The following is a 14,391-nucleotide window of genomic DNA, read 5'->3' as shown; positions in this document are numbered from 1 at the left end:
CAGCTGTTGAATTACTGACGCGTCATTTAATAATATAGTTCGCATTTAAACACCCCTGACCTCTGAGTGAGTCCAAGGTTCACAGTTGTCTTTTTCAGTCTTTGACAGCTGCTTTACACGACTCCCGTTTGCTCAGCCCGAATTCTTTCTGACTAGATGAGGGCTCTATATTTAGAGAAGCGGGGCTTAAATTGCTTGTGTTGGTGCTCTGTGTTATTTCAGCCTCTTACAACTGAGACGGCACGACGAGAGGAAGTATCGTATCCTCATCGAGCGAATTTTAAAGATGGAACCAATGAGTGTCAAAGAGGACCTGAGGCTTTTTCAGAGCACCCTGCTTCAGGATGGCTTGAAGGAACTTCTGAAGGAGAACAAGTTTGTGGATTGCATACTGAAAGTTGGAGATCGGAGCCTTCCCTGCCATAGACTCATCATGGCTGCGTGTAGTCCGTATTTCCGAGAGCTGTACTTTACTGAAGACGGCACAGAGAAGAAAGATGCCAACAAGGAAGTAATGTTGGAGAATGTGGATCCCAACATAATGGATATGGTAGTGAACTACCTCTACTCTGCAGACATCGATATTACCGATGACAATGTGCAAGATGTCTTTGCGGTCGCTAATAAGTTTCAGATCCCATCAGTGTTCACGGTTTGCGTCAATTACCTACAAAACAAGCTTTCATTGGGAAACTGCTTGGCTATCTTCAGGATGGGGCTGGTTTTGAATTGTCCGAGATTGGCTGTGTCCGCTAGGGACTTCATAGCGGAGCATTTTGAGACTTTATCCAAAGACGAAGAATTTCTTGAGTTTAACGCTCCTGAGTTTTTTGCCATTATTGGGTGTGACGCTCTCAATGTTGAAAAAGAAGAGCTTGTGTTTGAGCTCTTGATGAAGTGGGTGCGAAAAAACAAAGAAAACCGGGCGAAGGCTTTGGGCGATGCTTTCGAACACATTCGCTTTCGACTTCTGCCGGAAAAATACTTGAAGGAGAAAGTGGAAAAGGATGACATTATTAAGGCCGACCCCGAACTCATCAAGAAGCTGAAGGTCATTAAGGATGCTTTTGCTGGAAAACTTCCACAAATAAAGGAGGGTGAGAAAGAAGGAGAGGGCGAAAATGAGTTGCCTGGTTTTCTGAATGACAGCCAACGGCTGGGGATGTTCAACAGGGATCTCATCCTGATGATAAACGACACTGCAGCCGTGGCCTACGACGCCAACGAGAACGAATGCTTTCTAGCAGCGATGGCTGAGCAGATTCCTCGAAACCACGTCAGCATCACGTCAAAGAAGAATCTGTTGTATGTTGCAGGAGGACTGTTTGTTGATGAAGAAAACAAGGATTCGCCGCTGCAGTGCTATTTCTATCAGGTATATAGTATACAGGGTGGATATAGGTAATATTTCATGGCTATACCATGGCTTATTTAGATTGTTTTGTAACATGAAATCTAATTTACTTTTGTCTGTTTGGAGTAGGGGTGTAACAGATCATGGTTGATCCGTGATTTGTACAGATCACAACCCACGGATTAATAAATAGTTTTTCTTACTTATTTAGCTTGCATTAGTGCATTCAGTATAAGCTGCATGATTAATTATTAAAAGATTGGGATTTTAACACCCATGCAACATAAATTATAAATGATGGAGATTTGCATATGTTTATTAATCCATCGAATCGCTGCTTTCAAATCTGTGTTTGATAAACACAAAAATCCAGAAAGAGATTCAGTTCTTCAGTCTTTTGAATTAGTAAAGAAGTTACAAACAGTCAAATAACACAGAAGAACTAGGAGAACAGTTTATAGTTTAGATATAAGCACTGATGTTTATGGTAGATTAAAATCACTGTCATATGCAATTAACTTGATGCTCAAAAAATATATATATATTAACCAATAAGTGGCGACAAAAAGCCATCAAAAATATGCCACTAAATAATTTTCAATAATGATCATCAAGCAATGAAACATGACATTTTAGGAGTGAATAAACTGAAAATGAGACTAAAATATATGAGTTATTATAATGCTATATTTCTATATTTAGCGTTATCAGCAACAGTAGTAGTGACAGTGATTTTTTCACTGTACTGAATATTTTACAATTTATTTTTGTTCAGCTGATTATTCCTTCATTTTATTTTTCATATTTTTAATGTTTTTGTTATATAAATGGAAAGCAAATTACATTTGTCTCCACTCCTTTTTGGCTGATCCGAAAAATGGTCCAATCTGTGACTAAAAAACCCTAATGTGATTCGAACCGTGAGATTTGTCATCCGTTACACCACCAGTTTAGAGACTGTTTTCATCATGAAGCGACAGAGTTTTTGTTTTGTTTCTAGTCCAAATGTCTAGGCATTCTTAAATTAAAAAGCATTTTCTAGAATATTGTCTAATGATCAGAAATATTAAGTAAAAATGAAGTGAGTTTTTCCTTAAAACAAGCTAAATTATTTGCCAATGGGGTAAGCAAAGTTTTTTTGTTTTGTTTTTGTTATTACCTCATTGACAGATTATTTTGCTTCCTATAAGGAAAAACTCACTTCATTTTTACATACTATTTCTTAAAATGAGACGTGTTAACAGCTCCTTTAGAAATATTATTCCCAAGAAGTAAACTGTGTATAGAAATAAACAATTCTTATTTCCCCCACTTTGGAGATCTTCTGAATTAGTGAAAGATGGAAAGTTACTCAGCAATGAGACATGTCTAAAAAAATGCTTCTAGATTAAGGAGTTTTTAGATATTTGGACTAGAAACTAAACAAAAAAGGCTTAAAATAGACGGAGGTAAATTAGATTTCACGTTTTCCGCATCAAAAGGCCTTATTAAAAGTAGGCTACTGGTCACACTTTACAGAAGGTTTCATAGTTTATCTATCCTGAACTAAGATTGAACAATACTTGTAAAGAATATAATAGTAATCATAGTTTAACATTTACTAATGAATGCAATCCAAATTTGTGCTTAGTTAATGTACAGCCCTAACAAAGATGAAAACTTGCTTGATAATGTTAGTACACATTAATGGAATCTTGTTGTAAAGGGCTAACGTTACCAAACATAGACATTATTCGAAATTTTTATTACTTTTCACCCACCATAATGAGCTGTTTACACAAAACAGTTGATAATAAAGTTTTAATAACCAATTTCGTGGGAAGTCAATACGCATCTACAATAGTAAGGTAGACTTTCCAGATTTTGAACGATTAAAAAAACATGTTAGCCAAACATAATTAATGGCGCGAACACCACACAGGACAAAAGGGCAGCGCGCGCATCATAAATCTGAAGTTGTCTTTCATGTATTGTTCGAGAATCGAGACGTGAACAGGTTTGTTACAATCAGAATTTAAAAAACATTTACTCACCACAGGTCTTTCCAGCTTCCTACAACCGGTAGGCTATATGACTTTGCTTTGCCGTGTAAAGCTAAATAATAATATCCTGAAGTAGATCGAGGCTGAAGCTGTCAAAGTAGCCTATAGCAGCCAAAGTGCTATTATGGTAATTTTGTCATGCTAACGTTATGGTAGAGTACGATTTGGAGCTTGTATTACGCCTCAGTCCTCATTTTCTTAAATTGATTAAAGAATATAGCCCTAATTATACTCACTCTGCACTAAAACTCATTATATTTTCTCCTCTTTCCTTGATATAATTAACTCCACCTGGTATCAAAATCAATTAAGGCTATATTTTCAGGCAACCATAAGCATTCAGTCTTATTAATATAATCACCAAAAAGTCAGATTATTTTACATATATCCTAATATTTCACATCATAATTTGCAATCAAGAATTTTAATCCATTACAATTTTTGTATATAAATATATGTATTTCAGTTTTTTTGTAAAGTTTTAGTATATTTTTAGTATTTTTATTAGTTTTATTATTTTTTTCCTATTATATTTATATTCCCAAATTAAAAATACTATAGACTAGTATTAAATAGCTATAGTACTTTTAAACCATATTAAAGTACTTGAATTAGTCTACTGCAGTAATAGTCTATAACAGGGGTGGCCAACCCTGTTCCTGGAAAGCCACCTTCCTGCAGATTTCAGTTGCAACCCATATCAAACACACCTGTCTGTAATCATCATGTGGTGTTCAGGTCCTAATTAATTGGTTCAGGTGTGTTTGATATGGGTAGCAACTGAAATCAGGAAGGTGGCTCTCCAGGAACAGGGTTGGCCACCCGTGGTCTATAACAACTATAGTATACTATAATAAAACTATAATACATTTTCGAATACTTAATATAGTTTTTTAAAACTATTTGGCATATTAATATTTACTACACCACAATTTACTTTAGTAAAATCTAAAATAATTTATTACAGTTTATCAGTTCACAAAAGACTAAAATAAAGTCAAACCACCTGTAGCAGACCCACTTTCCTCTTCATATGCACCAGACACTTTCTTATAAACACTCCATATTTCTGGGAAAACATTGTTAATTTCTAGATGTGCTTCACATAGATGAGTGGGCTTAACAAACCACCCGTTGGAGACACCAGATGCAAAAGACAGCTTATAAACACTCCATATTTCTGGGAAAACATTGTTAATTTGTACATGTGCTTCACGTAGATGAGTGGGATTAACAAACCACCTGTAGACGATGCATTTTCCTCTCCATATGCACCAGACACCTTATAAACACTCTATATATCTAGGAAACCTTGTTAATTTCTAAATGTGCTTCACATAGATGAGTGGACTTGGCAAACCACCTATACGAGACACACCTTTCTCTCCATTTGCACAAGACACTTTCTTATAAACTCTCCATTACAAGCACATCATGTACATTTGTATTTAAATTGAAAGCATCTGTTGTGTTCAGATGGACCCCCATTCTCCAAACTGGATTGCTCTGCCTCCGATGCCATCGCCCAGGTGTCTTTTCGCCATGGGTGAGTTTGAAAATCTCTTGTTTGCTGTCGCTGGAAAAGATCTGCAGTCCAACGAGTCTCTGGATTCAGTGCTGTGTTATGATGTCGAGTAAGTTTCTACCACATTTTCTGACACATGCATATGCCAAATAATGATCTAATTTTTAATATATTTATTTTTTGCTGTTCTTGGCAGTAAGATGAAGTGGCTGGAGACCAAAAAGCTTCCCTTAAGAATTCACGGTCACAGTGTGATCTCACAAAATGGACTTGTTTATTGCATAGGAGGAAAGACAGATGAAAAGTAAGTCGGCTTTGAGATTCCATGGGCCTTGCTACAGTCTTAGAAGCCTCCTTAATGACTTTCAGTTTAAGATTAAAGTCTTAGATAATGTCTTCAAGGACTTGTTCACCCAAAATTGGTTAATCTGTCATCATTTAGTGAGCTTTCACTTGTTGCCGGCAATAAGTCAGACTTGTACCTAGTTCATGTTGGACTTCTGTTCATAATTTTTATGGACAGAATTTAAGGCGCAGCCTTGGGCTGGAGGAGGTCTGGTCTAAAACCACAGGATTTCATCTCTGTTATTCGCAGATGATGTTATTTTGGTTTCATCGAACATGGGCCTTCCGCATGCACTGGGGCGGTTTGCTGCCGAGTGTGACGCGGCTGGGATGAGAATAAGAACCTCCGAGGCCATGGTGCTCCATCGGAAAAAGGTGGCTTGCCATCTCCAGATTTGAGGAAAGTCCTTACCCCTGGTGGAGGAGTTTTAGTATCTTGAGGTTTTGTTCATGAGTGTGGGAAGGATGGATCGTGAGATTGACAGGTGGACTGGTGCTGCGGCAGCAGTAATGTGGTCTATGTACTGATCCATTTAGTTAAAGAAGGAGCTGAGCCGAAAAGCAAAGCGTTCGATTTACCGGTCAATCTACGGTCCAACTAATCTACGGGCCGGCGCGTCCATAGAGGCGACCTAGGCGCCCTATTAGGGCGGCAGAATAGCGAGGGCGGCGTCCCCAAAACTACCCTCGCCACCTGCGCCCTCAGTTGTATCCGCGTCAAGGGCGCAGAATAGAGAGAGCTGAATCCCCGACCCTACCCTCACCACCTGCGCCCTCAGTTATATCTACGTCTATTGCGGCAGTATAGAGAGAGCTGCGTCCCCGACACTACCCTCACCACCTGCGCCCTCAGTTATATCTACGTCTATTGCGGCAGTATAGAGAGAGCTGCGTCCCCGACTCTACCCTCACCACCCGCGCCCTCAGTTATATCTACGTCTATTGCGGCAGTATGGAGAGAGCTGAATCCCCGACCCTACCCTCACCACCCGCGCCCTCAGTTATATCTACGTCTATTGCGGCAGTATAGAGAGAGCTGCGTCCCCGACACTACCCTCACCACCCGCGCCCTCAGTTATATCTACGTCTATTGCGGCAGTATAGAGAGAGCTGCGTCCCCGACACTACCCTCACCACCCGCGCCCTCAGTTATATCTACGTCTATTGCGGCAGAATAGAGAGAGCTGCGTCCCCGACACTACCCTCACCACCCGCGCCCTCAGTTATATCTACGTCTATTGCGGCAGAATAGAGAGAGCTGCGTCCCCGACACTACCCTCACCACCCGCGCCCTCAGTTGTATCTGCGTGTAGGGCGGCAGAACAGAGAGCAGCATCCCCGAAACTACCCTCACAACCCGCACCCTCAGTTATATCTACGTCTATTGCGGCAGTATAGAGAGAGCTGCGTCCCCGACACTACCCGCACCACCCGCGCCCTCAGTTGTATCTGCGTCTATTGCGGCAGTATGGAGAGAGCTGAATCCCCGACCCTACCCTCACCACCCGCGCCCTCAGTTATATCTACGTCTATTGCGGCAGAATAGAGAGAGCTGCGTCCCCGACACTACCCTCACCACCCGCGCCCTCAGTTATATCTACGTCTATTGCGGCAGAATAGAGAGAGCTGCGTCCCCGACACTACCCTCACCACCCGCGCCCTCAGTTGTATCTGCGCGTAGGGCGGCAGAACAGAGAGCAGCATCCCCGAAACTACCCTCACCACCCGCACCCTCAGTTATATCTACGTCTATTGCGGCAGAATAGAGAGAGCTGCGTCCCCGACACTACCCGCACCACCCGCGCCCTCAGTTGTATCTGCGTGTAGGGGGGCAGAACAGAGAGAGCAGCATCCCCGACACTACCCTCACCACCCGCGCCCTCAGATGTATCCGCGTGTAGGGTGGCAGAACAGAGTGAGCAGCGTCCCTGAACTTACCCTCACCACCGGCGCCCTCAGTTATATCTACGTCTATTGTTAGAAGCTTCTTATTTTAGAAGCTGTTATGACCGCAGTCAAAACCTCAAATGAAGGGGAAAAACACAAACGGATCGATCTAGGGGTTTTATGTACTGAATACCAAATTGTAAACAAAGCGGGAGGAGAAAACACAATAAATGACGGCTGAACACAAAAGGAGCACAGCTCCACGTCTGGGCGGCCGCTCAAATCCCTGTCACTGAAACGCTGCAACACGAGCTCCTAAATCACTGATGGTCAATGGTCTGCAGGTGCGGAGGAATCAACTTAAAATCAAAACACAAACAGCAACAAAACACTAGAGGGCGATAAAGTAACAGAAATAAATAAATAATGAATACATGGACATGTAACAGAAGTGAGTAAAATTTGTATTTTTGCGTGAACTAACCCTTTCTTTGTTTGTTTTTGTTTGTGGAATAGTAAAACCATCAACAAGATGTTCGCGTACAACCACAAGAAGTCTGAATGGAAAGAGCTGGCAGCCATGAAGACCCCCAGATCCATGTTTGGTGCAACTGTTCATAAAGGAAAGATCGTTGTGGTTGGAGGAGTCAATGAAGATGGCCTTTTATCCTCTTGTGAAGCGTATGACTTTGGCACAAACAAGTACGTATATGGATCACTACGTTTCAACCATTATTCAAAAATATAAGAAACAGTGAGGAAAATAAGTATTGAACACGTCACTATTTTTCCAGAAAACATATTTCTAAAGGTGCTGTTGACTTAAATCGTTCACCGAATGATGCAAAGAAAACAAAACTAATTCATTTAGCAATGAAGTTAAGTATAATGAAATTAAATGACACAGGGAAATAGTACTGAACACATGAAGAAAGGAAGATGTAGAAAAGCATGAAAAGCCCAGACAGCAGCTGAAATCTCTCAGTAGATTTTCAGCAACCCTCGGCCCTTACTTGACAATGATCCAAAGCCAAGGAAACTCTCAAATGCTTTCAGAGAAGGAAAAATCAAGCTGTAGAATGGCCCGGCCAATCACCTGACTTGAATCTAATAGAAAAATACAAAATAAAGATCAGATTTGACTGACGAGACCCACAGAACCATCAAGATGTTCACACTCTGTTGAAAAACTCACACCTGAGCAATGCATGTGCCATATGAGAGACGGCTTTAAGCTGCCACCACCAAAAAAAACCTTTAATGCAAAGTATTAAATACATTTAGAGAAGTTCTGAATTATCTTCTGAGTTAGATCTTCTGAATTAGTGAAGAATGGAAAGTTACACTTTTTCCTGACTGGTTTTAATGCAAATATAACATATACATTATTTTTTTTTACTTGCTTTGACTATCAGAGAGTAAAAAATTTTCCCATTTTGGACAGTTAAAAATAGTGTTTGGAACATTTCATATGCTGCAAAACAGTTGCAGGATGACACTGTATGTCTGTAACAAAATATGAGACATTCAAAGTATTTTAAATAGCCACTTAAAATGTCCTGTCCACGTATGTGGCCACTAAGCCCTAGGTTAAACCACCTTTTGAATTATCATACAGACAGAAATAAGTCCTCCTACTCAGTGTATATCCTAAATTGTTTTCGCCCACAGATGGGAGGTTTTCGCAGAGTTTGCGCAGGAGAGAAGCTCTGTGAATGTGCTCAGTGTTGACGGTGTGCTTTATGCGGTCGCTGGATTCACGATAAAGGAGAACGAAGACAAACAGTGTGTGCCGTCAGAAATCATAGACATCTGGCAGTAAGTCTTCTACAGCATAAGCAATAAGGATGCATTGAATTGACGACATTAAGGACATTTAAAATGCTAAAACTAAAGCTCATTTCAAACACTTTATATTCTTTATTCATAATTATAAGCATCTCATCTCAAGTTATGAGTTATGCCGACTGTGTCATTTAAATCTATATATTTTGCCTTTATTCCAGAAATTTAGATTTTAATAAATTGATAATAAGAAGAAATTAATATTAATTAGGGGTCACCACAGTGAAATAAACCGCCAGCTTATCCAGCACATGTTTTATGCAGCAAATGCCCTTCCAGCTGCAACCCATCACTGGAACACATCCTTACACACTCATTCACACACATACACTGCGGACAGTTTAGCTTACCCGATTCACCTACACCGCATGTCTTTGGACTGTGGGGGAAACCGGAGCACCCGGAGGAAACCCATGCCAACATGGTGAGAACATGCAAACTCCACACAGAAATGCCAACTGACCCAGCCAGGACTCAAACCAGCGACCTTCTTGCTGTGAGGTGATCATGCTATGCCACCATGACGCCCACAAATATAACAGTAGAAATAATAAATGTATTAAACAAATGTATAAACGCACACATAAAGCAGTTATATACAATTGTAATAATATTTCACAATGACAGTTTTTCTGTATTTTTGAATTGATGACAACAAAATAGTGAAAAAAATACAACCTAAACTTGACATACTTAACTCATATTTATGACTTCAAAATTAAAATGATGATGTTAAAAGTCTTATTTATGAGACAAAAAGTTACAATTATGACATATTCATGGTCATATTTATAAAACAGGCCAAAATTATGACATTCATGACCTTAAGTCAAAATTTACATCCTGAGTCAATATTATTACTTGTATGTAGGCCCAAGCGCGTGCAGAATTGCGCAGATCATTGATTCTATTTATTTACTTGAGTAAATGTGTGTAAATCAATATTTATTCAGTTTTTAAATTAATTACATTAATATTATTGACAAATATGAAAATGTTCATCTGATTTATGTACAATGCAGTTTGTACAGTAATATTTTCAGTCTTTAGTAGATCTATTATACGAGAGACTTGCTTTGTTTACCAAATAAAGTGGATCTGATTGGATTTGCATTTTGAACAATGAATAAAAGTTAAAAAGATATTGTTTATTTCACATATTAAAATTTTAGTTATGATACTCCCAAAAGAATTCAGCAGAAATCTGCAGATTTTTATAGAAATTCTCCGCAGAAATAGCAAAAAACGTCCGCAGATTCCGTCTGGCCCAAAAGTTTTAGCTTCGAACGTCAAAATGTTTCACTGTTTTATGACTTTTTCGTTTTTTTGTTATTATAAATGTTAATTAATAATATTCTGTAGAGTAATAATTATGACAAAAACACAACTTTAAAAGGAATAAATTACTTTATAATGAATAAATATAAATAAATAACTGTTATATTACACTGTAAAAAATGCAGGGTTCCACACAATTCATTTATGTTGTCCCAACATAAATCAATCGAGTAAACTATTAGCATTAACATAAAACAATTACATTGTCGCAGAAAAACTCAAGAATTGTGTTGTTTCAGCTCATTTTAAATAAGTAGTTTCAACAAGCAGCAATAATCCTTTTTTTTTGAGTGTATACTAATATAACAATAGCAAAAATAAATAATAAACAAATATTTACCTACACACACAATGAAGTTCTATTCAATTGTAATAACATTTTACAATAACAGTTTTTACTGTGTGTTTGCCTTGGTGGGAACGAAATGCTGAATAAATATAACCCCAAAAGATTGAACTGTAGTGTAAATGTTTTACATGTACAGTAAATGGCACTGAATCTAAAATGCATCTCTTTTTTTCTGCAGATATGAGGAGGACAAGAAGCAGTGGTCTGGAATGATCGGAGAGATGAGATACGCTTCTGGTGCCTCCTGCGTTTCTATGAGACTGAATGTAGCAAAGATGCCCAAACTCTAAATTCTACAGTATTTACAATCAGATGTTGGACACAAGCTACTAGAATAATAATGTTTTTAAACTGACAAAGTCAGAGTTATTAGCCCTCCTGAATTATTATCATTTCCCCCAATTTCTGCTTGACAGAAATATTTATTCAGCACATTTCTAAACATAATAGTTTTAATAACTCATTTGTAATAACTGATTTATTTTATCTTTGCCATGATGACAGTAAATAATATTTGACTAGATATTTTCCAAGACACTTCTATACAGCTTAAAGTGACTTTTAAAGGCTTAACTAGATTAATTAGGCTGGTTAGTAACTGTAAACCGAGGAGAAGGCATTATATCACTATTTAACTAGGTTAATGGACTCTATGCACCATCTCTCCTGCATTCATCATTAACAGAAAGTTGTAAATACTACAATATTCAATATAGTATGGCTAAAAATGTAATAATATTTAACACAACATACAATTACAGCGTGTTACTTCTAGTACATTATTTGTATGTGCCATCAATCTGTCTCTTCTTGTTGTGTTTCTCTCTTTGAATTAGCAGGATTTAAACGCGGGTAACATAAGACAGTCCAGTGATGTCATTTCGGACATGTTTAATAACAACTTAACTGAACTATAATACACGGTCAAAAAACTGTCTTGCTTCCATCTTCATGACACAACTTCTTCCTTCCCGGAAGTGACATCAGCATATACTCTATATTAAAAATTTAATTACTTTTAGTAAAATATTTTCAAGTTTGCCTTTCACATTATTATTAATTTAACATTAATAAAACAAGGAACTTTTGGCCCTTATATTATTTTTCATTTGTACCTTTAGAACCTTATAACATCCCCAAAAGCAGCATTAAAGCAGTTTCAGTCACTTCACCTCTTCATGGAGATTGTCAGCCCGATCTGGTGCATCAATCAACTGCTGTGGGTTCTGGAAATGAACAATAATGATGTGCCAGACGCACAGGATCTTCATCAATTTAAGTATAAATCTTCCTTCTTTGCCGTGCTCTGATGCGTTTAGGTTTTGCTGCTATTAGATGTCACTGTGGAACGCGCTATGTGAAAGTAAAGAGACTGACTGAGATTCTATCGGAAACACGTCAGCAGAGTTCGTGCATAGAGTCAGTTTGGGTTTTAGGCAAGTCAATGTAGAACAGTGGTTTGTTCTGTGGACAATCAGAAATAAATAGGGATGTAACGGGATCAGAATTTCACGGTACCATAATTCCTCGGTATGAATGGCACGGTACGGTATTTATTGAATAATTTACAGGAAAAAAAAAAACTACTGAAAAGATTCGAAAAAAGTGCTAAAAGTGTTTATTTACCTTAGCACTGAACATATCAATGACATAAAAATTAGCCATCTATCTGTAAGTTTCGAAACAGGAACTTCAATTTTTCAATTTTAGTAACAAAAAACTATTAAACCATATAAAAAAATAAAGTTTCAATTTAGTATTGTTGAAAACTCATCACATTCAACATTTAATCACTCACTCGCTTAGATAGAGATGGGTTTATTAAGGAAAGTTATCATATAACTATAATCTGGTAAAAGCTGGGATCTCTGGGCATGTCCCCTGCAACAGAAAAAAAACCCCTCTCATTTGGGACTGAGGTTTCTGGGACAGAGAGATTTGATTTAGCCAAGGTTGACAGCAGTGGGTAACATTGTGCTTTGTCTTTACACCACTTGAGAGGACAAGCCATGAGTGAGATAGAGGTCTCTTTGCGGTACAAGTCAATGTCTGCATCAATCTAACAAGTGTGCTGTGTTCTGCAGTCCCCATAACTGTTTAAGTCGTATTCCCCGACTTATATTTCACCAGTCTGGCAGTGCCTGCATACTGTTTTTTTTCTTTGTCTGTCACCTTTTCTCCTTTTTCATATCTTTTTAGAAAGAAACCGAAATGCTTCCACACATCCGATTTAAAACCCGCTTTAGGTTCGATCATTTCCAGCTCTTTTTCTCCCCCGCTACTAGCAGCACACTTCATTTCCGCATTACTGGATATGTAGTGACAACAGACCGCAAAGGATGATGGCCACGCCTAGGCTGATGGGAATTGTAGTTCCCGCTACCTTCCGTTCGCTTTATTCGCCTAAGCAAACTTTTCTCAGCAATATAGTTTTATTAAGTCATGCGCCTACGGTAATATAAAAAAAATTACTATTGCGGTATGACGGTATTTACAATATTGTTACATCCCTAGAAATAAATATTGCTGAATGGGGCTAATAATTTTGACCTTAAAATGGTTTTAAAAACATGAAAACCTGCTTCTATTCTAGCTGAAATAAAACAAACAAGGCTTTCTCCAGAAGAAAAAAATATTAGATGAAATACTGAGAAAAATCCCTTTGCTCTGTTAAACAGCATTTGGGAAATATTTGGAAAAATTATTTACAGGATGGCGAATAATTTTGACTTGTGTTGTAAACATGAAAGCAATCTGAACCCGTTTGTTATTATATGCACATTCCCAGTCTTGTTATGGACGTTATTGAAAAAGGTTTTGAAAGCTTCAATTAAAATGTAAAGTAACTTTCTCCTGGGTGATGATGTTGTTCTGTTGGCTTTATCGGACATGGAGCTTGAAGCATGCATTGGAGCAGTTTGCTGCCGAGTGTGATGCGGCTGGGATAAGAATCAGCACCTCCAAGTCTGAGGCCATGGTGCTCCACCAGAAAAAGGTGGTTTGCCACCTCCAGGTTGGAGGAAAGTCCTTACCCCAGGTGGAGGAGTTCAAGTATCCTGGGGTTTTGTTCATGAGTAAGGGAAAGATGGAAAGTGAGATTGACAGGCCGACCGGTGCAGCTGCATCAGTAATGCGGTCAATCTACCGTCCTTTGGATCTTTGAATCTACAGAGCTTTGGGTCATGACTGAAAGGACAAGATCTCAGATACAAGCGGCCAAAATGAGTTTCCTTCACAGGGTGGCAGGGTGCACCCTTATGGATAGGGTGAAGAGCTCTGACACCCGGGAGGAGCTCGGAGTAGAGCCGCTGCTCCTCCACATCGAGAGAAGTCAGCTGAGGTGGCTCGGGTATCTGTTTGGGATGCCTCCTGGTCGCCTACCTAGGGAGGTGTTCCAGGCATGTCCCACCAGGAGGAGGCCTCAGGAAAGACCCAGGACACACTGGAGGGACTATGTCTCTCAGCTGGTCTGGGAACACCTCAGGATCTCCCCGGAGGAGCTGGAGGAAGTGTCTGGGGAGAGGGAAGTGTGGCGTTCTCTCCTGAGACTGCTGCCCCCACGACCCGGCCCCCTTTAAATAATGAAAATGAATGAATGTAATTTTCTCCACCTGATTTATGCTGACATTACTAAAGCATCAGCCGTATTCTGTCTACGAAAGTAAAATGGTAAGTAAATGTCGACCTGAAGCAAAAAAAGACCACA

At 39.0% G+C, this 14,391-nt stretch overlaps 1 protein-coding gene across 1 annotated transcript; it reads left to right on the top strand.

Moving 5' to 3' along the window:
- The first annotated feature begins 201 nt into the window (after nt 1–201).
- Nucleotides 202–14,029, top strand: klhl41a (kelch-like family member 41a). Its single transcript, NM_001423827.1, is given in 6 exon segments — nt 202–1,375; nt 4,873–5,030; nt 5,118–5,225; nt 7,670–7,855; nt 8,825–8,971; nt 10,864–14,029. Coding segments are annotated over 6 exon segments (1,800 nt in total). The 5' UTR covers nt 202–286; the 3' UTR covers nt 10,976–14,029.
- The last annotated feature ends 362 nt before the right edge of the window (nt 14,030–14,391 follow it).

The sequence above is a fragment of the Danio rerio genome, chromosome 9, assembly GCF_052040795.2.
Source record: "Danio rerio strain M-AB ecotype USA chromosome 9, GRCz13ab, whole genome shotgun sequence".
Taxonomy (NCBI): domain Eukaryota; kingdom Metazoa; phylum Chordata; class Actinopteri; order Cypriniformes; family Danionidae; genus Danio; species Danio rerio.
The sequence above is the reverse complement of the archived record's forward strand: the minus strand, read 5'-3'. Positions and strand labels throughout refer to the sequence as shown.